Source organism: Glycine max, chromosome 13, assembly GCF_000004515.6.
Source record: "Glycine max cultivar Williams 82 chromosome 13, Glycine_max_v4.0, whole genome shotgun sequence".
Lineage (NCBI taxonomy): Eukaryota > Viridiplantae > Streptophyta > Magnoliopsida > Fabales > Fabaceae > Glycine > Glycine max.
The window spans coordinates 26,436,338-26,461,307 of record NC_038249.2 but is presented as its reverse complement, the minus strand read 5'-3'; the positions used below and the strand labels follow the sequence as shown (position 1 = coordinate 26,461,307).

At 33.5% G+C, this 24,970-nt stretch overlaps 3 protein-coding genes, 1 long non-coding RNA gene and 1 other non-coding gene across 6 annotated transcripts; 2 read left to right on the top strand and 3 right to left on the bottom strand.

The window, feature by feature from the left end:
* Positions 1-245: 245 nt before the first annotated feature.
* On the top strand, positions 246-5,242 carry LOC100794640 (glycerophosphodiester phosphodiesterase GDPDL6). Its single transcript, XM_014765572.3, has 10 exons — positions 246-362; positions 774-903; positions 994-1,275; positions 1,647-1,759; positions 1,887-2,382; positions 2,477-2,512; positions 2,613-2,894; positions 2,990-3,123; positions 3,353-3,836; positions 3,964-5,242. The coding sequence occupies exons 1-10, from the start codon at positions 345-347 to the stop codon at positions 4,281-4,283; spliced, it is 2,295 nt and encodes a 764-aa protein (XP_014621058.1). The 5' UTR covers positions 246-344; the 3' UTR covers positions 4,284-5,242.
* Positions 1,404-4,290, bottom strand: LOC121173305 (uncharacterized). Its single transcript, XR_005887855.1, has 4 exons — positions 3,947-4,290; positions 3,683-3,818; positions 2,672-2,863; positions 1,404-1,784 (listed from the first exon to the last, which is right to left on the bottom strand). It is a non-coding gene; the product is annotated as an uncharacterized lncRNA (long non-coding RNA).
* Positions 5,243-5,266: 24 nt separating the features above from the next.
* Positions 5,267-5,373, bottom strand: MIR1507A (microRNA MIR1507a). Its single transcript, NR_048615.1, has one exon. It is a non-coding gene; the product is annotated as a microRNA MIR1507a (primary transcript).
* A 5,673-nt stretch (positions 5,374-11,046) lies between these two features.
* Positions 11,047-15,850, bottom strand: LOC100796586 (ABC transporter I family member 1-like). Its single transcript, NM_001255634.2, has 3 exons — positions 15,710-15,850; positions 13,925-13,994; positions 11,047-12,150 (listed from the first exon to the last, which is right to left on the bottom strand). The coding sequence occupies exon 3, from the start codon at positions 12,005-12,007 to the stop codon at positions 11,321-11,323; it is 687 nt and encodes a 228-aa protein (NP_001242563.2). The 5' UTR covers positions 12,008-12,150; positions 13,925-13,994; positions 15,710-15,850; the 3' UTR covers positions 11,047-11,320.
* Positions 15,851-19,580: 3,730 nt separating this feature from the next.
* LOC100794103 (pentatricopeptide repeat-containing protein At2g33680) lies at positions 19,581-23,479 on the top strand. 2 transcript variants are annotated; one of them, XR_417607.4, is made up of 4 exons: positions 19,581-22,127; positions 22,436-22,518; positions 22,776-22,887; positions 23,022-23,479. XR_417607.4 is itself a non-coding variant. In XM_006594162.4 (3 exons), the coding sequence occupies exons 1-2, from the start codon at positions 19,970-19,972 to the stop codon at positions 22,483-22,485; spliced, it is 2,208 nt and encodes a 735-aa protein (XP_006594225.1). In that variant the 5' UTR covers positions 19,581-19,969; the 3' UTR covers positions 22,486-22,518; positions 22,776-23,479. The 2 variants fall into 2 exon arrangements, 1 of the variants encoding a protein (XP_006594225.1); XM_006594162.4 differs by having other exon boundaries at positions 22,776-23,479.
* Positions 23,480-24,970: the final 1,491 nt, after the last annotated feature.

Here is a 24,970-nt window from a genome sequence, read left to right as displayed (position 1 = left end):
GCCACAAATTTGAGCTGTATCCAATGACTAAAAACACACAATCATGAATCAACTATAGAAAGTTTGTTTTACCTAACAAACAAAACAAAGAGTAACCAAAAACAGCAAATAATGGTTAGATTCCGAAAATGACTATGTTATTGGTTGTCCTTTGAAAGGAAGTCCTGACCAATTATTTATGCGTGAAAAATGTGTGGAAATAGATAGATTTTATTATTATTATTATTATTTGTGAGTCAATCTCACTCACCAATTTGTTTCCTTCTTTTCCATTACATTCCCTTGAGGGTTTTCCTCAGAAAAACTCAGGGAATGCCTCTTTCGTCCATCCAATAGGTCAAGATATGAACATCAGTTTTTGGGTATGCATGTGATGTTCAATAACTTATTTTTTTGTTTCCAGTTTCCTTTGCGAAGTTTGTGGTTTTGGCATCAATCAAGTTTAAACTAAATTATCATCAACCTCTTTGTCTCTGGACCCTATACATTCTTCTGATTGACGTAAGGAAATTTTGTAGATGAGATTGAATAATGAGAATAAAGTCAAATTATTCCAGTAGCAGCTATGCACCATCCTAACGGAAAATATTAAGAAAAAGATCGAGATTAAATAAGTTTTTGAAAACCATTGTATATCATCTCAGGAAAACGGCACGTATGAATTTTAATGCAAAATGAACGTTAAAAGGCTTGGCCTGATACCTACAAGAAGTTGCATTTCAATTCCTAACTATTTTGATTGACATTGACTCGTTGAGTTTGAAATGTGACAGGAAAAGAAGAAAATGTTCAGAAGCTTGTTTCTGATTTCCTTGTTGCTTCATACAATAGTGGCCCAAAAACCTGCACTTCCAAATCTTCCTACACCTCAAGTCCCTCCCCAGAAATGGTCAACATTAAGTGGTTGGTATCCATAGGGCTTTTTGCTTCCATATGGAGAAGTTTCCTCGTTCTTGTGTTAATGTTTCAATGTTGTGATTCTTAATCTTGCAGGCAATGAGCCTCTTGTAATAGCCCGTGGTGGTTTTTCGGGACTCTTCCCAGAAGGCTCTCCTGACGCAATTGGGCTATCACAAGGCATAAGCGTTTTCTTGTGCAATCTTCAGGTGGCAAAAGATGGCGGTGCCTTTTGTGTCACGGGGACTACGCTTGACAATACAACAACTATATCATTGGTGGATCCTAAGGAAAAAACCTACAATGTCGATGGGAAGGACGTGCGAGGACACTTTTCTTTGGATTACCCTGGTCTTCTGATTGACCAGAATGTATCAAGTGAGTATCAATCTACATTTTTCTTCAATGCTTAATTTTGTGCTTAGGAAACCCTTTCATAAGAGCATTATCAGCTTAAACATGAGTCGTGCCACTTTGTTGTGAATAACCCAGAATAATTGAATGAATATAGATTATATAGATTGCAATACGAGTCATTCTGTGTGACAAAATAATAGAAAAATATTGCTAGGACTTAGGATTGTTAATGCGTATGAATAGACTTCATAATACTTAGCAGGTAACAGATTATAGGAGATGAACTACAACACTCAGAACTAGTTAGGGTCACAAGCGCCATACATATACACAAGCATGACCCAGTTTGAGTTTTGAAATGGAAGGTTTACTCTTTGCTATGTATTCTGCAGTGACTCAGGCCATATTTTCTCGACCCAATTTTTACGATGGTACTTCCCCAGTTCTTAATCTTGATGCTCTACTAAGCGGAAAATCTCCCCCGAGGCTTTGGTTGAATGTTCAGGTTCTCTCTCTGAATGCAGGACCTCCTGTGAAAATTGAAAATCCATAAGCACCATGGGGCATTCCTTAATTTATTTCTTTTTACTGATTTGTTATATACTAATTGTGTGTGTGTTTTTTTTTTACAGAATGCAGCACTCTACACCGAAAACGGAGTACAGGTGGTAGATATTGTTTTAGAATTATTGAGTTTTTATCAAATAGAGTTTGTTTCATCAACAAGTATTGGTTTCTTGAAGAGTATCAGTGGGAAATCAAACAAGGCAACTAAGGTTGTCTTTAAACTTCTTAATAATAATAAGGTTGAACCTTCAACCAAGAAGCCATATGGAAGTATTGTGAAGGATCTTGCCACAATCAAGTCATTTGCATCAGGAATAATGGTCCCAAAAGAATACATATGGCCAGTTAAACCAGACAAATATCTAGGACCTCCCACAACACTTGTGGCTGATGCCCATAAATCAGGACTAGAAGTTTATGCTTCTGGTTTTGCTAATGACTTCTTTTCTAGTTATAGTTATAACTACGACCCTATTGCCGAGTACCTTCAATTTTTAGACAGAGGTGATTCTGTTGATGGTGTTGTCACTGATTTCCCAGCAACAGCATCAAATGCCATCGGTTAGATGACAAATCTTTAACCTAAATTCACAATCTTTTTGTTAACTAGCAAATCCCCTCTTCAACTTTTCTCACAGTTAATTTTGTTTTACAGCTTGCTTTGCACACAACAATACCTTGCCCAAAAAAGGTATATTACAAATCTTAAGATGTTCTCAATCATAACCATAGATCAGACGTGGAAAACAGATCTATGACAAATCTATAACCTCATACATTTGTTTATGTAGGACCAACTTTGATCATAAGCAACAATGGAGCAAGTGGAGTTTATCCAGGCAGCACTGACCTTGCATATCAGCAAGCAATAGATGATGGCGCTGACATTATAGATTGCTCAGTTCAAATGACAAAAGATGGAATTGCCTTCTGCTCAAACTCCACAGACCTAACATCAGATACCACCGCAATGCCTAAATTCATGTCTCGATCTTCCAATGTCCCAGAACTTCAACCAAAAAGTGGAATTTTCTCCTTTGACCTTACATGGAGTGAGATTCAGACATTAAAACGTAAATACTTCTATCTATAGAAGTTGAAGAGTTCAAGTTCAGATTCAGCCTTTAAGATTTCAACAATGAACTTAAGTATAAATTTCTTGTTTCAGCTCAAATGGTTAGTAAAGGCAGTGATTTCCTAAGAAACCCCGCAAACAAGACCAGTGGTAAATTTGTCACCCTCTCAGCATTTTTGGAGTTAGCCAAGGCTAAGGCAGTTCCTGGCATTTTGGTCAACATACAAGTGAGCAACATTCCTAACTTCCCTATAATGCTTATGCTGTTAGCAACACACAATCTTTACTATCGGTTACACTTTATTAAAAATCACTTTTTTTCCTAATTTTTTAGTTTTTAATAAATTTCAACTAATAGTAAAGTATGTTTGAAGGAGTGTGTTAGAGTATTAGTAGTGCTCCTCAAGCTTTTATTTGAAAAAGTTGCTATTATTGCTAACTCTATTATCCACACAGAATGCCCCCTACCTTGCATCCCAAAAGGGTCTTGACATTGTAGATGCTGTCAGCACTGCTTTGAGCAATGCCACCTTTGACAAGCAAGCCAAACAACAAGTTCTGATTCAATCAGATGACAGCTCGGTCCTATCCAGGTTTAAAGACATCCCATCTTATAAAAGGGTTATGTTATTGAAGGATAAAATGGGCGACGTACCAAGACAAACAGTGGAAGAAATAAAGAAGCATGCGGATGCAGTGAATCTTCCAAAAACCTCAATTATCAAAGTATCTAATTCCATCTTAGTAGGAATGACAAATGTTGTCAAAGAGTTGAAAGATGCAAACCTCACAGTATTCGTCCATAATCTCAAAAACGAATACACAACCCTGGCATTCGACTATTGGTCTGATCCTAATGTCGAGATTGCAACTTACGTCCAAACTGCCAAGGTTGATGGAATCGTGACCGATTTTCCAGCCACTGCAAGTAGATTCATGAGTGAGTTATTCCAATCTCAATGTCTTTTCTTGATCTTAGCAAACTATTATTTTAGTTGCTGTATGAGTAAAACGTTATTTTTCATAAGCAAAAGTTGAAACTTAATCTACCTTTTAACAATTTGCAGGGAGTCCATGTAGCGATCCGACCCATGATCCTACTATCTTACCTGCTAAGCCTGGTGATCTATTGAACACTATTCCAACTGAACTTCTGCCACCAGCACAGGCTCCACTTCCTCCTCTTGAGGTTGCAGACGTTGTTGACCCACCTCTTCCCGCCGTGACTAAAAATTCTAATTCAACTAAAGCTGAGCCTGCTGCTGGTCCTGGGGCTAAACCTGCCTCCCCCCCTGCTTCCCCTTCAGGTGCCAGGGTAAATGTTGCCAACAGTGGCCTTTCAATAGTAGCTATTTTGGTGTTTGCTATGCTCTTCGCTGCTCATTAATGATTAATGTGATTAACCCCTAGCATAATCTAGATTGTATTTCAATTTGTATTATAGAATGCACACATTGGTTCTCATCATAATATTGGGATTATTCATTAGGCAAAGTTTCTTCTTTGCCTCTGCTTGCGTTTGGATTATTTGTCATTTGTGCTTTCAAAGCACAATCAATGCCTAATTCCAAAAATTGTATAAGCTTCCACCATCAAACAAGTCCGGTCAATATATATTGGGATGAACATTATTTAATCTTTCATTCTATCTAAAAAGACCACGCTAATTAAGTGCGATTTAGGCTTTCAAATCAGAACGCCCAAAAATATGTTTAAAAATAAAGTCGAAAGAAAAACATTGATTTTCAACTAATCCCAATTTAAAATTATGTTTTGTTATTCGGATTAAAACTGAGTTTCAAATGGAAGCTCAATGGAGATTTACTATTAGAGATTCAGTTTGCGGAGTGAAACTAATCCAAACATAATTAAATAAGTACTCTCACAAGTGTCTGACAACTGGAAAAACAAAAATAAAACGAAGTGCAACCAGTCTTCGTTGCTTGCCTCAAACCGTTGAACATCATACAGAAAATAAAAAATGTAAACTCTGGTAAGATTATTGTTTGACAAAATAATTAAAGTGCTAGTACAAAAATCATTCTCCTAGTTCTATAGATCGCTCAAACACAAAATACTAGTGTTAACACATGACTCCAGTTCATCACCCAAAAGCAGATCATTACTCTAGTCCACTTTTGTCGGAATTGCGACTTCAACTCACCCTTATAATCCAGTGTGAGTCTCTCTCACATGATAGTCTTCCCTCCCTCGTCTAACCTGGGGAAATTAGAAATGAAGAAACCACAGATACTCATAAACATAAGAAATTAGAAATGAAGTAACCACAGATACTCATAAGTTACTTTAACGGGAAAAAAAGTAAGGCTAAAAACAAACAGAAAATGCAACCATGCAGAACCAATCAACGATACGTTCGTCAGACGATGTATGGAATGAGAGAGGGAAGAGAGTAACGACAGAATCGGAAAATACCCTTTCCCTTCTCTCACTCCATACACCTCTGCCAAACACTGCGTTAAGACAACGCCAATGAGGGAGAGTTCTTAGATTAGGGAATTGGTGAGGCTCAGATCTGGCACAGCGATGGTATCGGTCATCGAAAAACAACACCGCCAGGGATGGCTGCAACAAAATCAAAAGCGATAAAGTTGCCGCGCCACCGGCGAGGAGGTTTGACGGCGGCAGATCCATCGGGTCCACACTCCGAAACCATCTTCACAGCCTCTTAGGGTTGAGAGAGAGAGAGAGAGAGAGAGAGAGAGTGAAGTTCCAAAGGTCACATAAAAAGAAAAGAAAGAATGAAACAGATCAAAACAAGCAGCCAGGCAAAGCGAGTGAGTGGTGAGAAAGAGAGAGAGAGAGGGAGTGGTATGCTCATTCATTCATTCATTTATTTATTTTGGAAGCAATAATGCTGGTGCACCAAGCAATAGCCATGAGATGAGATTAGGGTTCTTTTAAAGCATCAACGAGAGATCTAAGATCTCGTTCAGAAAGGGAGTGTGGCGGCTGCAGAAACCCTAATCTGCTTCAGCTTCGAGAGTGGCTAAAACTTATATAGTGAAAAACTCAATAGAGTGTTTTCCCTCTTTTCCAATTCTATCCCCTCTCAATTTCGGGGCTCAGGATAAATTCAAGTATTTTATTCATTCAACAATCTGGATTTGGGTTTTTTTCATTTTGGGTTAGTAAAAGCTCTTATTAATAGAGGATATTTGTTTCGTGCACCTTCAATGTTGCTTCTTTTATCTCTTTTAAGCTTTCAAAATAACCTCATTTAGAATGTAAAATTACATTCGGAAAATATCTCTTTAAAATGTAAAATATTTACATTCTAGAATAACTGCAGGAATCCAATGAAAGCTGCAGGAAGAACAAGCCCTACCATAGTAAAAGTCACATGCTCATGCCGATGAAAGGTGCAACTTTATTATTTATGGTTAAATTATTTTGTAGGTCCATAAATTATTTGATAATTTTAATTTGATTATTAAATATTTTTGGCTTAATTAAAATTTTCATATCTAGAATATAGGTCATTTTCATATTATTATCTAACATTCAACTTTCAATCAAGTACTTGAAAAAAAAATTAATGTTATTTTACTAGTTGTTATTAGTCGTCTTCCACGTGACAAATGAAGTGTCATGTCATCAAGCCAGGTCACAGACACTTTATTGTCACATCACCATCTTCAATGATGTATAACTGATGGGACATGGTGATGATATATCACTCCATTTGTGCATGAAAGTATAAATACATCATACATATGAGATCATTGTCAAATTCTTAAATTGACAAAGAACACATATGAGATCATTGTCAAATTCTTAAATTGACAAAGAACATGCGTTTGCAAACCAATAGTGTTGTACCAATAGTGATGACCTCAAACAATTTTCTGATTGACTACTAGACATAGGCAATGACAAACTTGGAGAACCTAATGATGGTTATGGTGAAATCAGCATTCCTAGTGAGTTTCTTATCCAGGCAATTGTTGAGACAACATATCCTAACTTATTACAAGACTATAACAACGGAGATTTCTTGCAGAAAAGAGTTGTTCTAACCTCTACAAAATATGTTGTTGATAGTATAAATAATTATGTCATGTCTTTGATACCTAGTGAGGAGAAAGAGTATTGTAGCACATATAGTGTTAATATATTTGATGAACAACTCAATCTGTATTTGGAGTTCTAACACCTGAATTGTTGAACTCATTGAAAATGTTAGGAACACCTACTCACAAGTTAAAAATTAAGGTTGGTACTCCCATAATACTATTACAAAATTTAGACCATGCAAATGGGTTATGCAATGGAACTAGACTGTGATCCAATTGTAGCAAAGATTATTTCTGAATCTAATATAGGACATAGGATATACATATCAATAATAAATATGTCTTCTTTTGATTCTTTATGACCATTCAAATTAATTAGAAGGTAGTTTTCATTTATGTTTTCATTTGCAATTATTATTAACAAGTTTGAAGGACAATTTTTGTCATATGTTGAATTGTATTTATCAAATCCACTATTTTCTCATGGCCACTGTATGTAGTACTTTTACGAGATCAACTATATGTAAACTTATAAAAAAATGTATGCTTCCCAAATTCTTATGGCTAGGTTCGGTAACCGTCTAATTTATCATTGACTTTTTTTTTTCCAGCATATTAATTTTCATGATTATTGCCTATATTATTTATAATTCAAATTTATTTTTATGCTAATCATATATAATATGTCATCACACTTTTGCGAGACCAGCTATATGTAAACTTATAAAAATAGGTATGCTTCCCAAATTCTTATGGCTAGGTTCGGTAACCGTCTAATTTTTCATTGACTTTTTTTTTCCAGCATATTAATTTTCATGATTATTGCCTATATTATTTATAATTCAAATTTATTTTTATGCTAATCATATGTAATACGTCATCACAATATATAGTATATGAGATATCATATTTTGTTCAAATATTTATATGATTAATATTATTTACAATTTCTTTAATATAATTAAACTATCCATATATATTATCAAATATCAAATATTACTATTAACTCGTACTTTCTAATTCATATCTTAAAAGAATTAACAAAAATAATTTGAACAACTATTAAAATGTCTTTAAACTAGTTTTCTACCTTGGTATCAATTTTAGTTTTATCTTTAATTATCATAAAATATTTTAAAAAAATAAAATATAAAAAGTATAAACATTATTGGACAAGACTAAGCACCCAAATGAAAAGGTTGGAACTCTAGTTCCATATTTTTTAACATATAATGTTTCTTGTCATTAAATGTTATTTTTCTTTTCTTTTACGTAAGATTTATTTCTCATCCTTTAAAAAAAATCAATTGATTACAAAAAATTCGAACTATACAAAATAGAAGGTGAAATGTTGAGCAAATGATCATTTTAACTTGTTCTATTGGACTTAAATAAGTGAGGCTCAGATTTGACACAACGATGGGGTCGGCGACGAAAAACAACACCGCCATGGATGGCTGCAACAAAATCGAAAAAACCAATAAAGTTGCCGCGCCACCGGCGAAGACGTTTGACGGCAGCAGATTCATCGGGCCCACACTCCAGAATCATCTTCATAGCCTCTTAGGGTTGAGAAAGAGAGCGAGAGAGCGAATGAAGGAACCAAATAAAAAAAGAAAAAAAGATATAGCTCATCAGAGGAACAAGCAACAAGGCAACGCGAGTTTGAGAGAGAGAGAGAGTGAGAAATATATATATTTATTATATTATTATTATTGTGAACTAAGGGAGCATGAATAGCAATTGCCATGAGATTAGGGTTCTTTCGAAGCATCAACGAAAGATTTCGTTCTGAAACGGAGTGTGGCGGCTGCAAAAACCCTAATCTGTTTCAGGGTTCGGAGAGTAAACTTATATAGGGAACGGAAACTCAAACGAAGTGTTTCCCTATTTTCCAATTCTGCCCTGCTCTCAATGGCCGATTTTTGGGCTTTTCAATTCTGGGCTGCCTGCATTCATCCGATAAAATTACGAGATTTTAATTTACAAAAATAAATACATTTTTAATACTTTTTTTATCATTAGATAGAATTAATCTTGGTTTTTATTTAATGGTTTTTAATCATAATAACTTATTCGTGAGTTTTATTTCATGAATAAAAAATGTATTAAATGAATATATTACTAATATTTTTTCTTAAAAATATTGTAGTAATTGCCAAGATGTATTTGTTTTTTTTAAAAAAAAAAATCAGTAAAATGGATCGGCTAGTATGATTTTGAATAATTATGGTGTATAGTATTAGTTTCTTCAAAACTCGTTATATTTAAATGAATTTTATATTTACATAAGTAATACAACAAAACAAAACACATATAAAAATATAAATAGAGAGAAACTAATCTTGAAAGATGAATTCAAAGATATGGCTTCCTCTAATAAATTGTTTATTGATTGCAATGTCAATAATTAATCTTTGGAATATGGATTCGAAGATTTTTATAAGTATTTTTTTTATGTATTTAAAGAGTGAAGAATAAATGTTGCTTAAACATTATGGTTTGTAATGAAAGGAAAAAAAAAAAGCTATTTAACAACAAAAAATATTGAATAACATGTTTTTATACACTTTTATATGTTATATCCTCTAGAAAAATATATTTTTGTCCATGCAATCCTTTTTTAGATTTATTTGGTCCATGTACCCTCATTCAAAACTTATTTTAGTTTTAGTATATATATATATATATATATATATATATATATATATATATATATTCAAATTGATAAAAAAAAAAATAGTCTTCCACCTGTTAAAAATATCCAATTTCCGTCCTTTTCAACTGACAAAATCACATAAAGAAATAAAATTTTTCACATATTTATAAAGTTAAAGATTAATTTCATCGACTTAACATTATAAAAAATAAAGTTAAGTTTGATAAAAGAAAAGATATGGAAATTAAAAAGATATTTCTCGTATGTTGTTGTATACTACTTCTCATGTAAGATTCTTTTTATATTATTTTATATTAATTTTTTAAATATTTTTTATGATTAGAGATGAAATTAAAATTAAATTGCATAACGTCTTAGAAAACTAGTTTAAGCACATCTCAAGAAAAAAAAATACAGACTATTCATGTTAATTGATTTTTCAAGGTTGTTAGTTTAATATTAGATGAACGATTAATTTTGCAATGGTTTAATGCACGTTTCATTGGATAAATTAATATAAAGTTCATTGAATAAAACGATTTTTATTTAATCCTTAATAATTTTTTGGTAAAGTTTATTTCATAATATAAAACTAGTCAATTACGTAAAGACTAAAGACGGAATGTTGCTTCTATGAGACATGATCTGTTTGACTAAATCATTGTTTTATACTGATTTAATTGTGTGAGAGAGTATACACACATATCTCCAACAAAAAATGAATACTTAAATTTAAATAATTATAAATATATATTTATTATATTTTTTTTTTCAAATTTATATATCTTTTACATATTGCATCACTATTATTACTTGAAGGAAAAAATAAATCATAATAAATATTAACAGACTTAATATTTTTTAAGAAGATAGTTGTAAGTTACAAATATAATTAATATTTTTCCTCAATTTAAATGTAATTATATTCAATGTGTTACTAAAAATATTTAAAAATAATAATTTTATTTATTTACGTTTATATATGTTTTCAAATAACAGTAAATAGAAATAAAAAATATAATTTAGTTGTGCATGGGTCTAAAATCTAGCTGCACCGTATTCTATACCTTTTTAACAACAGTGTATAGACACTTCCTTATTATAGAGTATAGACACTTATTTGACTACTTATTTCTCCCCCTCTCTTATTATGTTATTTCACTTTTACCTATTGTATTTTTTCTTTTTTTCTTTTTAGGGCTCAAATAGCCTTGAAGTATTTACTGATCTTTTTCCTTTTTAATAAAACAATTACATTTTTCTCACGGGTTATGGGTATCATCAATTCATCACAGTCGTGTTCCACCATGTTCCAAGTCATATGAATACTTTGACATTAAGTTAAAATGACAGTTTTCGCAGTACCAATAGTCCAGAAAAAAAAAAAAAAACAATGCGCAATTTTATTACACTTACTCAAAATTGCTCAACGAGTGATCCATTAAAAAACGTAGTTGAGATGCAGAATAATAATTTTATTTCATTCTTAGCTTAAGCCTGAATGTCCCCCCAGAATATATGATTTTCAGGGCCTCTTAAAAATGTTTTATGAAATGAAAGATACAAGAACAAAGGCATCAGACAAGTATACAAGCATGACCAGCACTACGACTGCAATATAAAGACAACTCAATTGTGAATCCTGACTGAATTGTCACAAATGACATTTGCACAAAGCTGATTACAACACCTATCCTGTTTTGAAGAGAATGTGAACGAAAATAGGAATTAACTGATATCTGCCCGGTCAAGCATATCCACAAGGGTCATCCTCCTTGGAAACCTTGGTGGAAGCCTCAAGACTAAGGAATCTTCTATCTCAATGGGTAGATGAGTTGCCACAATCACAATTCCTCCATATTTCCTGTGTTCTGCAATAATATACTCAAGTAACTTCACACCGTCATCATCTAGTGCAACTGAAGGCTCATCTAGCAACCATATGGGGCGATCAAGTGCCAGCAATCTGGCAAGTTGCAGTCTTTTCCGCTGGCCCATAGATAGCATCCTTGGTTTTTCGTTGGCTAATCTTCCTAGTCCCATCAACTCTAGTGCAGCCATAGCCTTCCCTTCCTTGTTTTCAAGAAGTTCAAACCATTGTACATTGTTAAGAACTGACATCTTATTATCAATGGCATCCTTGAGAGAGAGCCAGTTAAGCTGAAGTTTATACTGATGGAATATTGTAGATTGTTGAATGTCATGTCCATTCCAAAGGATTTCACCAGCAGAAGGGCGGGAAAACCCAGCTAACATGCGCAGGAAAGTTGTCTTTCCCGAGCCATTTGCACCTGTTAGCACAAGTGCCCCTCCATCATGAAGAGAGACATTCACATGGCGCAGAACTTGCTGGGCATTTCTCATGCAAGAGACATTGTTAAGGAGGAGACGAGGGAGTGGGGGTCTTCTAGACATCTAGTTTAACAATTGAAAAATGAAAAAAGAAAACTACTGCCAATATGTGCAAACTGCAAATCCAGATTAATGCTTTCTGATTCTTTGACTTCTTTTGGTGATACTATTAGCACAAGTCACAGAGCATTTCCAGCACAAGCCTACTGTAAAATAGGAAAAAAAAAAGGACAAATAGTAAGGGAGCAATTTTTCTGGTTTTATGAAATATGACTCAATCTTAACTACACAAGACCTATGTTATCATATGATGCAAAAACACCTCATAAGAACACTATCAAAATTACTTCTGAGGTTCAAGCATTTTTATTAGTCCCAGATAAAGGTGATCCTTGGGGGTTTGAGTAGGATGATAAAACTGTTTCACCACTAAACAAACATCTCCACTGTGTCAACTGCCAACAGTTAATATGAGTCAGCGTATCCCAATCAACCCCGTGTGGGCTAGAGGTAAAAGGCTCACAAAGCCAGAAACGAGTAGGGCAAAATGGCTGCAGAGACAAGGTTATAAATGGCAGATAACAGAATATGGCAGAAGGCCAAAATTCCACCATATAAACATGCCATTGCTGCCTGTGGCACCGCCATAGTGACCCTCCCTTCACAAATTGCATATGGTAGAGGGGTCTAAAAACGTCAAGTTATAGCGCCAGTGTTATGGTGGCGCTGTAAATGGTTATTTGACAAAATTGTGCAGAGCCAAAAGTAAATTGATAAGCATAAGCATAAGCCACACACCACTAAGGTATACACTCGCAAACAGCGAGCAAGAGAAGCAATAACCATGGACCACCAGCAGCAGGGCGCACAACATCCAAGGGATGCAAACCACCCAAAGGGTGCAAGGTCAGAAGATGTGAATCAAGGGGACATGACCCTTGGGAACAATCACAACCAACCATTATGACCCGCCCAAGGGGTGCAAGGTCAAGAGATGTGAATCAAGGGACATGACCCTTGGGAACAGTCACAACCAACCGTTATGATCTGCCCAAGGGGTGCAAGGTCAGGAGATGCGAATCAAGGGGCATGACCCTTGGGAACAGTCACAACCATTCAGAATAATTGTGTCCATTAGAGGTAGTATAAATAGAAGTAAACCAGAATGGGAAAGACACTCTGGAATTAGGAAGAATCTGAATTGGGGAGAGACAGGCTCTCGAAAACCTGTGTAATAAAATATCTCAAATTATCTATAAAAATTTCTGTTTCATCTTTTCAAATCTGTTCCATTTTTATCTGTTCTTATCATAAATACAGCTAAAAAGTCCATAAGGCAATGTAGGTTAGAGCCAGCTCACTAAGTTTTAAAAAAAAATTAACCCACCTCTCAAGTAGGCTGGCCATAGCCCACCCATGGACCAGCCAGATAGGGGCATTTTTAAAAACAAGGAATTTTCTTTTAACTTCCTTCTTAAACACTGTAAGGGGTCAAGCCTTCAATGGGAAGTGCACGAAATGGGATTAGCTAGCATGCACTCAAAGCCAGATAAAACAATAGGTAACGAGACATGAAAAAGAGTGTTATAACTAGCACAACTAATATTGCCACACAAAGGTCACGCTGCAGTGTACTAGCTGTTGGATCTTCATTTATTTGATCACTCAATGCAAAAGTTCAATGACCAAATAGATAGTCTTTTCTTTTTCAAGAAAATAAAATAAAAAATAAAGTATGACTAGGTCGATAACATAACAGGCCAAATTTTTGTGACATAACAACATAGGGACAAATTCAATCAAAGTAAAAATCAGCACGAGTATATCAGTATATGTATCCTGTCACAAATATAAAATTATTGGTCAAACAAAGCACAGGAATTTTCCTTTGATTAATCACAAAACATAGCACAGGAAATCAAATCAGTAAAAAGAGTAGTTATGGAAAAATATTAGTTTGCAAATTAGAAGGACACTCACCAAAGATTTTCCTATGAAGAGAATTGGTGGAACAACAAGTGCAGCGAAAATGTAAAAAGGCAATGTGAACCTGCTTGAAGAAAATTAGTGAATAATAAGTGACTGCAATGAGAAAATATATAAATCTAGCTGCTGTGTAACAGCACATGACACACAATTATAAAACAAACAATTACAACATCAATATGTAACAATATAATAAAAAATGAACTAATGAAGAATCCTACTGAGTCACAAAATAATTTCTCATTGTTTATTATCGATGTTGTAATTGTTTGTTTCAATTAATATGCTGTGAAAACTGACCCACTCTAAGCACTAGGTCAATAGATCAATAGTTGAACCAGTAGGTCACTAATTAACCTAATTTGAGCCTGGTATATATATATATATATAGCTAACATAATTTGATTGATCAATCCATAATTTAAAATAACATTAACAATCAAAGAAACAATTACAAGAAACCAAGCTCCAAAAAGTAATTACAGCAATTATGCAATTCTTCTTGATAACTACATTAAAATATTCTAAGAGAATTTACACCACATCCTCAAATTTGGATAGGGAGTTTAGTTCAATCATAGGTATGTAAATGCTGTCTAACTAATTTCATTTCAGATTAATAATTTCAATTCTAGAATTGTAGTGTTGTGTGTTCCAAAATAACCTTGGGATTGGAAACAAGTTTTCCTTGTTTTAAAGAGGTATGAAAAGAACAATAAGTTATAATCCATAAATGATAATATCAAAACAGTTTACGCATATGATGGATATTGTCAGACATGCTCGTCATTGGAGAGTTGGCACAAGCTACATATACATATATATACAAAAAAAGTGGAATTTTAAACACGTCATGGACATTAACCAATAACCAGTATGCATTCTTCCCAAAAAAGTTGCAAACTTAAGTTGAGGTAAACAGATTTAAAAACCAGTAAGTTAAGTGTTTTTAAGATTCTTTAAATATCCCCAGTGAAGATATCAGCAAATATAGAATTCAATGGCAATCGTGATGAAATCAACATGAACTAAATTACTTCTTTAGCTTCACACGCAACATGTTGCTGGGCTGGGAAAATGACTATGAATTCAAGCAGTTGAAACCAAACACATGGAGCTTTAGGGCCTGTTTGACTTAGTTTTAGTTTTCAGTTTTTAAAAAATTATTTTGTAAATCAATTCTAGAAATCTGTTTTTGAAAAGAGAATAAAAAAAAAGCTGTTCCATAATTTTATTTTGAAAACTGATTTAAAAATGAGAAAATAGAAAAACTTGTTTGTTAAATTGATTTTCAAAACATGTTTTTAAAATTAAAAAGAAAAAGAAATTGATTATTAATTTCTTTTTATGAATTTTTTAACTTATTGAAGAACTTATATACATAAGAACTAAAAGCAAATACTTTTAAATAATATAAAAAGTATAAGGATTAATATAGTCTGGAGAATAATGGCCGAACCAATTTTAGGTATCACTTTGAATTATACACAAATTATATTAGAGTTTGAAATACATAGTTCCTAAAACCTATTCACAGAATCCAAAAACAAAACCAAGTCCAATAAGCCATTCAAGCTTTTCATCGAACATATTGTGTGCAATGGTGGCAGCAGACAAAGAACAATGCTACAAAAGCAAACTTAAAGTGGGATTCAAATTCATGCCACATTTCCCATTCCTTTCTCGAAATAGATTCAATTGGATATATAGATTCAAGTGGAATTCATGAACAAAGAACAATGCCATTAATGAAGAACACAGAAGGGAGATGAGTAAAACCTGAGAACAAACATCAACGGATCTTTTGGCCGGAGCTGCGCTAGGATCGTCTCAATGTTCCTTTGAATTTTTAATTGAGTCGTGTATCAAGTCGTTTTAGTGTTCCTTTGAATCTTCAACTTTCATTGATTTTTCCACGTTAGTTTTTCTTTGATCTATTTTCCAGGTTAGTTAAAATTAGAACATGTAATGTTAGGTAAATTACACTTATGCCATTAACGAAAATAGTAGTTTTCCGTGTGTTTTCATTTTTAAATTTGTTTCTGTTTCTTTCTTCTTCTTCTTTTTTTTTAAAAAAAAGGAATGTGTTTTTCCGTTTTTAACTTTTAAAAACCAAAATCAAAGAATAGTTTTATAAAATTTACCCCACAATCAAGTTTTTTAATTTTTAAATTTTCAAAAATTGAAAACTGTTTCTGAAAAGTGTAATCAAGCAAACCTTACTTGCGAATGGCGTGAGCTAATTAGGCTAAATCACCTATCTATATTTTAAACATTTCAATTTAACCATTTATTTAAATTTTTTCGATTTAATTCTTTATCTTTTAAAAAATATTTAATCATTTATTTTTCTGTTTAATTTGATCATTTATCTTATTGTTTTTATTGATAAATTTAATAATTCAATTTTTTTAAAATTGACATCATTGATCATTTTAAAATATTTTTTTTAGTTTTCTATCTTTCTTCTTTACTTCATTTTTAATAAAAAAAAAAGTCTATTATTAAATGTTTAGCGTCCTAAATTTTAAATAGACCGAAAGATTAAATTGAAAAAAAATAATTTAAAAAAAAATAAATTAAACTTTTTAAAAATAAATAATCAAATTGAAAGAAAAAAAAAACATAAGGACCAAATATTTGGCCAACTAATTATTATAACTAGACGCTGCAAATAAAATTATTATCACCAAATAAAACTAGACGCTGTGAATTGGAGAGGTTCAGTTCAGTAACACTTTAGCGATGATGACGAACCTACGTCAATGTCAACGCTGCGAAGAATAGCCTTCAAACAAATTACATACTGCGACAACCACTGAGAAACAACAGCCTCCTCGCCAGATTTTGCTGAACGTCGCTTCCAACCTCCGCGTCAATGAGAACCAAAGGGAAATGCGCCAATGTGAATCAGAGGGGGAAGATTCAGGTTAGTGCAAACGAAACACACGCTTTGTTTATTTGGCCCATTTATGCAGAAAACAACGCCGTTCCATTTTTTCTTTGAAGTGTAATTTTGAGAGACCATTTGAAATATTTGATTCGGTTTAATATTTTCTGGAATCGGATTAGGTATCTATTATATTTTTTCTTCAAAGCAAAATTGCATGGATTTGCAATGGTCTCCTAAGAAATTGTGTTTGTATGCTTGTCCTAATTGATGGAAACTCATCAAGTCATGCCAATTTATATTGGTTTTCAATTTTATTTGCAAGGTTTTTTTTTTAAGTAAAGAAAATTGTTGAATAGTTAATAAATAGACATGATAAAAGCGTATTGGTATTATTAAATATTGTCTTATTTTATATTTTTGTTTTACTTCATTTCTTAACTGCTTTGTTTTTTATTTTATTTTTTAAGTTGGAAAAGGGCAAATGTGGACATATGAATGTTAGTTCATTAATGGATTATTGAGATTTTTTATTAGAAAACATATTTACTAAAAGAATTAGTTAAATAGTGATGTCCTAGTAATATAAAATAATTTTATATCTTCAACTAATCATAAATTATTATTTGTATGATTTATAAAATAATTTTATAAAAGTTAATAAATTTATAGTAAATAATAATTATGATTAAATGATCGTAAAAAATAATTTTACATTATCTGTACGTAATTATTTTTTTCTAAAAAAAAATTAGGTGAAGGAAATGGCATCATGATTCAAGATAACGAAAACATAGTTGTATTGATTCATTTTATTAAACTTTTGGGCATGTCAGAAAATCTTTAAACTTATGATTCTTTTGTCTATTGACACTATTATATTGAGCATGCCATAGAAAATTATTGATAATTTTTTTAATATTTTAAAAAATGAGTAGTCCATGACTCCCCGGATCAACTTGTAGAGTTGGATTAACAAAATTTTAATCCGTCAATAAAGAGATTTTTTTCTTCCACCTAATAATATATTTTTTTACACATAAATTTTAAATAAAAATCATAAGTTTAATAAAAAAATCATATATGTAAAAAGTATATTATTATATTAAAATTATAAAATTAATTGTTATAAAATTTATTATATAAAAATTTGTATTAAATATACATTAAAAATTTTAGTATTATATATAATAACATTAATTATTTTTTAACATAATTAACCTATTAACTCAATTGGTTAGAGTATCATATTAATAGCGCGAAAGTCACATATTCAAAACCTATCTAAACTATTAATTTTAAATATTTAGTAAAATATATTTTTAACAATTCTATAACAAATTCGTCCACTAAAAAAATTTCAATCCGTCATTAAATTGGTCATATGTTCTAATTCAAAAATTTGGTAGCCAATGATAAAGTAACCCAAAGGGAATTGTTTAGGACACTCAACATTTTTAGTGGGACACCCAATAACACAGTAAAAGGACCAAAATGTCCTTCACATTTTCATGGATCCACGATTCGTATGAGTCATATGGTGTTTTTTTTACGGATTGTCAATCAAACTTATGCCTCTTGCATTATTAATAAAACATTCAAATCAATTGAGCTAATAGACACATTATGTTATAAACAAATAGTATCGCAATATATAATAAGCATAAAAATTATATAATGAGCTTTTCAATATATAAAATATATTTTTTAAATCTGTTTAAAATTTAATAATCTTGTACTTTACAATGTAAAATTAACTATTAAAATTTAGTTTTTTTTTAAAAAAAAAAGCAATACCCATTAAATCTAATAATCAACTACTAATGCTGTAAATTATAGTTGAAAGACACCTAAAATTCTAACAATATATTGTTTGAAAACAAAGTAATACATTTCTACAAAAATATCCTTAATTTAATATCAACTCTTAATTACTATTTTTTAAAAAATTGTTTACAAAATTTCTGGAACCCCACAAAAATAGGGCTTTAATAACCTAGTTTATATACTATCGTGATAGTAAAATTTTTTAAATTTCCTTTTTTGGAAATTTTTTATTCATTTAATTTGTTTACAAAATTTGATAATTAAACAAATTTGATATTTAATTGAATGATGTATTTAGATGTTTATTATAATGATTAAAAATTAAATAAACATGATATTTAATTGAATGATGTATTTAGATGCTTTTATAGCAATTGATAATTAAATAAATTTGATATATTTTTTTACATATGTAAATACTTATTAAACCTATGGTTTTTATTTATAATTTATATATGTAAACAAATTAATTATTAGATAAAAAATAATCATCCCAAAATATATTATGTAAATTTACATGTACATTAAATATAAATTAAAAAATTTAGTTTTATATATAGCGACACTATTTGTTTATAACATAATGTGCCTATTAGCTTAGTTGGTTTGAGTATTCCATTAACAATGCACAACGTCCAAGTTTGATCCCTGTTTGGACCATTAATTTTAAATTAAACCGTAAATTATATTTTTGAAAAAAAATCTTATGATCACGTACGGATTAGGAATCTGTAGGCCCAATACAAATTGTTGATCCGTATGAGCTAAAAAAACTCATACGAATCGGTGATCGTATGAGTCATACGGATCATCAATCCGTGTGAATCATACAAATCATATATTCAACAATTCGTCTGAGTTTTTTTTTTTTTACGGATTGTCAATCCGTATGAACCTATGGATTGACAATCCATAAAAAAAAACTCATGCGAAATGTTGATCTGTATAAGTTAAAAAAAAACTCATGCGAAATCGGTGATCCGTATGAATCATACGGATGTCGATCCGTATGAATCATATGGATCGTAGATTCGTGAAAAAATGAAGGGCATTTAGCCCTTTCATTGTGTTGCTGGTGCCCCAAGCAGTTCCCTAACCCAAATAGATTTGGTCCACTCAAATGAATTGGCAACTCTAATTATCAAGGTGAGCAAAGGGTCTGGTTCTCGGTTCAAGAGTCCAACCCGCTAGACCGAACCGAATTTAATAACACTTCTCTAGACCAGCTCCTATGTTCTCCCGTTATTAGAACTCAAGTGAAGTCTTAAGTCTCCTGAGTCCAAATCATCTGAACATCGGACTTCAACAAAGTGGATGCATGCATGCCTCTTCTTCCACTTTCTCACCAACACCTACAAGTGTTGCGCGCCCTCGTTCACTGCACCCGCCACAAACAACTACGCAAAGGTCGTGCCCTTCACGCTCGCATCCTCGTAACCGGTTCCTTCTCCTCCACTCAAATCGCCAACAGCCTCATCAACCTCTACGCCAAGTGCAGCCATTTCTCAAAAGCCAACCTCGTATTCGACAGCATCAACAACAAGGACGTTGTCTCATGGAACTGTCTCATCAACGCCTTCTCCCAGCAACAAGCCCACGCCCCCTCTCTTCACGTCATGCACCTCTTCCGCCAATTGGTGATGGCCCACAAAACCATTGTCCCCAACGCCCACACCCTCACCGGCGTCTTCACCGCCGCCTCCACCCTCTCCGACTCTCGCGCCGGCCGCCAGGCCCACGCCCTCGCCGTCAAAACCGCCTGCTCCCACGACGTCTTCGCCGCCAGCTCGCTCCTCAACATGTACTGCAAAACGGGCCTTGTTTTTGAGGCGCGTGATCTGTTTGACGAAATGCCTGAGAGGAATGCTGTTTCTTGGGCTACCATGATTTCTGGGTATGCTTCTCAGGAGCTCGCTGATGAGGCTTTTGAGCTCTTTAAACTCATGCGTCATGAAGAAAAGGGCAAAAATGAAAATGAGTTTGTGTTCACTAGTGTTCTTAGTGCCTTGACATGTTACATGCTTGTCAACACTGGAAGGCAGGTTCATTCTCTTGCTATGAAAAACGGGTTGGTTTGCATTGTCTCTGTGGCAAATGCTCTTGTGACGATGTATGTGAAATGTGGGAGCTTGGAGGATGCGCTTAAGACTTTTGAGTTGTCAGGGAATAAGAATTCGATCACATGGTCGGCTATGGTTACTGGTTTTGCACAGTTTGGGGATTCTGATAAGGCTTTGAAGCTGTTTTATGATATGCATCAATCTGGAGAGTTGCCTAGTGAGTTTACTCTTGTTGGGGTCATCAATGCTTGTAGTGATGCTTGTGCTATTGTGGAAGGGAGACAAATGCATGGGTATTCCTTGAAGCTGGGGTATGAATTGCAGTTGTATGTTTTGTCGGCTTTGGTTGACATGTATGCAAAATGTGGTAGCATAGTGGATGCTCGGAAGGGTTTTGAGTGTATACAACAACCCGATGTTGTTCTTTGGACTTCAATCATAACGGGGTATGTACAAAATGGGGATTATGAAGGTGCTTTGAATTTGTATGGCAAAATGCAGTTGGGGGGAGTTATCCCCAATGATTTAACTATGGCGAGTGTCCTTAAGGCTTGTTCTAACCTGGCAGCTTTAGATCAAGGAAAGCAAATGCATGCTGGGATTATTAAGTATAATTTCAGCTTGGAAATTCCGATTGGGAGTGCTCTTTCTGCCATGTATGCAAAGTGTGGAAGTTTGGATGACGGGTACCGCATCTTTTGGAGGATGCCTGCCAGAGATGTAATTTCGTGGAATGCGATGATATCTGGACTTTCTCAAAATGGTCGGGGTAATGAAGGCTTGGAGTTGTTTGAGAAGATGTGCTTGGAGGGAACGAAGCCTGATAATGTCACGTTTGTGAATCTTCTCTCTGCTTGTAGTCATATGGGACTGGTGGACAGAGGGTGGGTTTATTTTAAGATGATGTTTGATGAATTTAACATTGCTCCAACAGTAGAGCATTATGCTTGCATGGTTGATATCTTGAGCCGTGCTGGTAAACTCCACGAAGCAAAAGAGTTCATTGAATCAGCAACGGTTGACCATGGTCTGTGTCTGTGGCGCATATTATTAGCAGCCTCTAAGAACCATCGTGACTATGATCTTGGTGCTTATGCTGGAGAGAAACTAATGGAGTTAGGCTCGCTGGAATCATCTGCTTATGTGTTGCTATCAAGTATATATACAGCTTTAGGAAAGTGGGAAGATGTGGAGCGAGTAAGGGGGATGATGAAAGCCCGAGGGGTGACTAAAGAACCTGGTTGTAGCTGGATTGAGTTGAAAAGTTTGACTCATGTATTTGTTGTGGGAGACAATATGCACCCGCAAATTGATGAAATACGGTTGGGGTTAAAACTGTTAACCAAGTTGATGAAAGATGAAGGATATCAACCTCTTTTGGATTCATTGCCTCCTGAAACTATCAGTGATGATTTGAAAGGTATTATTTGATAAATGTTCCCATTCTTTACCAATCAATGTTTCCAATTAATAGAGTGATTTTTCTTTTGTTTTATGGATTAGGGTATGGTTTAATACTTTATTTCCTACTGTTAAAGAAGCCATCTTAGTAACTGTATTGAGAATTTGAGATAAATGCAAAGTGCATCTGAATCAACATCTTCTTGTCTTCAAACTAATTTGCTCCACCTGCTTGCCTTTTCTTTGTGGTTTATTATTGGTTTTTATTGATAGAGTTTCAACTTTTATTTTGATTCTTTTTATTTTCATTTTTCCTTATTCTTGTAGATCAAGAAGACAGCCATGAGATACAACTTAGGGTTTGTAGTGGCTTGTAGCAACATTGGGGAGATGATTAACTCATGCACAACGTAAGACTATTGTTCATTATATTCAGAAACCTCTATTTTATCTTTTTTGTCATTTCTTTGATTGAGATTTTTGTGTGAAGATTGCTTTTTACATTTGAGAAATTTGTCCTTTTATGTTGCGCATTTAGAAATAAGTCTGTTTACATTAAAGAATGTATGTTACCATTCTTCCTCTAATCCTAGAAGTTGTTATTACCACATTCTTGTTTTCTCCCTTAAAAAATATCTCAACTTAATAGTGATGTGTTCATTTTCAGGATAGCATTTCACCATCGAGTTGCAATTAGTGCATTGGTGTTGCTGTCTTCAATGTTTTGTGCTTTTTGCTGGTTGATTAGCTGAGGGCATTGTCACCCATCAAGAAACAAGGTAATTGACGTGCCAATTATTCGAATCTTACCCACTGCCAAAATTTTCAAGCTGCGATTGTTATGTGCAAATGATTAGTTCATTTATGGGGAAAATACTGACATGAATCACAATCCGAATCTTGAACTGGAAAGAGGTCAGCAGTCATTTTATCCTCTCAGGTCAATCAGTGGGAAACTAAGAGTGGAGCGGGTGGACAACCAGCTAACGAATTAGACCTGATTGAATTTCAACTCTATAATGCGTTGGGTCATTTGCACTCCAGACAACTATATGTGCTGGCAATATCTTAAACTCCAAGGTTGTTCTTTTCGCTCGTTTAAATTGGCAAAGCTCATATAGACCAGAAAGAAAGGCTAAGCTCATCAGTATACTACAGCCCCATCATATCATACGACCAAACACCTAGAGAAAACTTTTACAAAGAGCTATGGATGGAGTTCTAAAAGTACACTCGTATTTATTATTGGGTATAAGTTATGATGATAGAATTTTGTTCCTTGACTTTCAAATTGCTTGTTGTAAGTGTCAAGTTACCACACATCGAAGATGTTTCACTAAAACTACGCGAAAGAAAAATTGTTTTGCTAAATTCTGCTTTATTGTTGGAATCCATGGATCATTGATTGTTTTCTTCTACATTCACTTGCTGAGTTTGTGTCTTATTTACACTTTCGATCTTCCCTGGTGATACTGAATCCTCAACACCCAAGAGCAGTAATTCGAGGAAACCCTATCAGAGGTGAGAGGATAGGATTCTTCGGCACCACCCTCCATCCTTCTCATTCATTGTAGAAATATTTATTGATAGATGTAATTACATGATCTACAATAAGTTATTTAAAGAATTTTGGTTCTTGTAACCAGGTTGTCAGGGTTTGATATGATTTTCTAAACTGTTGGTTGTTCTGCGTTTATATGATTTGTTAAAGGAAATAAGTCATTTCTTGCAAAATTGCTTCTACATTAATATGATATTGTTGTAAAAATATACATATACTGATCTAAACATGCAAATCAATTTAAATGACATATTTAGATCAGATAGCGGAAATTAAAAATATTACGAGCGTACATTCAGCCATTGTAAATTGAACGGGAAACGGCGCACACACGAACCTGAAAGACAGTTTTGTTATTCCAGACCCTTACTCACTCTGAATAGATGGTGTATTTTTTCTGAATAGAGAAGTGAGTTTGGTGATACAAAACTGAGAGCACCCCATCCTATTTATAGAGTCTGTCCATCACAGAGTTCTCAACTTGTTATCAGAACGTGAGATAGGAAGTTATCAGTACGCGATATAAGAAGTTATCAGTACGTGAGATAAATGATGGGTACGTGATTTGTTACTGAAGGTGGTTGCAAATATATTTGCAAAGATATGGTTTGAATGTGGATGGAAAATGGACCAGATTCAAAATAACTAAATGTTCCAAAATAATAAAATAAAATATAACAAAAGATTTCGAACGTGAACGTGGGCGCTTCCAACATTCTCCCACTTGGTCCATTTAACCCAACATCAACCGTAACAAGAAACGTAATATATGAGTCATGGCGATAGGTCCTCTGATGATGAGTAGTATCTTCCCTGTACCACAATATATCAAGTCTCTCAACACTAGCTCTCAACTTAATGAATAAACCATATGTTTATTCTATATCTAAACCGAATGATTTTTCTCGAAATAAATAAATATGTGCACAAAATCATATGAGAAAATATCTAACTGAATAAGAGTTTCATTGAAAATAACAAACGTACGTACAATGAAATTACATCATGGAACCAAGTCTCATTCGTACTACATGATCCTTAAAATTCTTTGGTGGCATGCCTTTAGTTAAAGGATCAGCAATCATCAACTCAGTGTTGACGTGTTCAATGACCACTTTCTTTTCTTTAACACGTTCTCTTATGGCTAAATACTTAATGTCGATGTGCTTACTTCGACTTCCATTTTTGTTATTTTTAGCCATAAACACTGCAGTAAAGTTGTCACAATACAACTTTAATGGCCTAGAAATAGAGTCCACAACTCTAAGGCCAGATATGAAACTCTTCAACCATACACCATG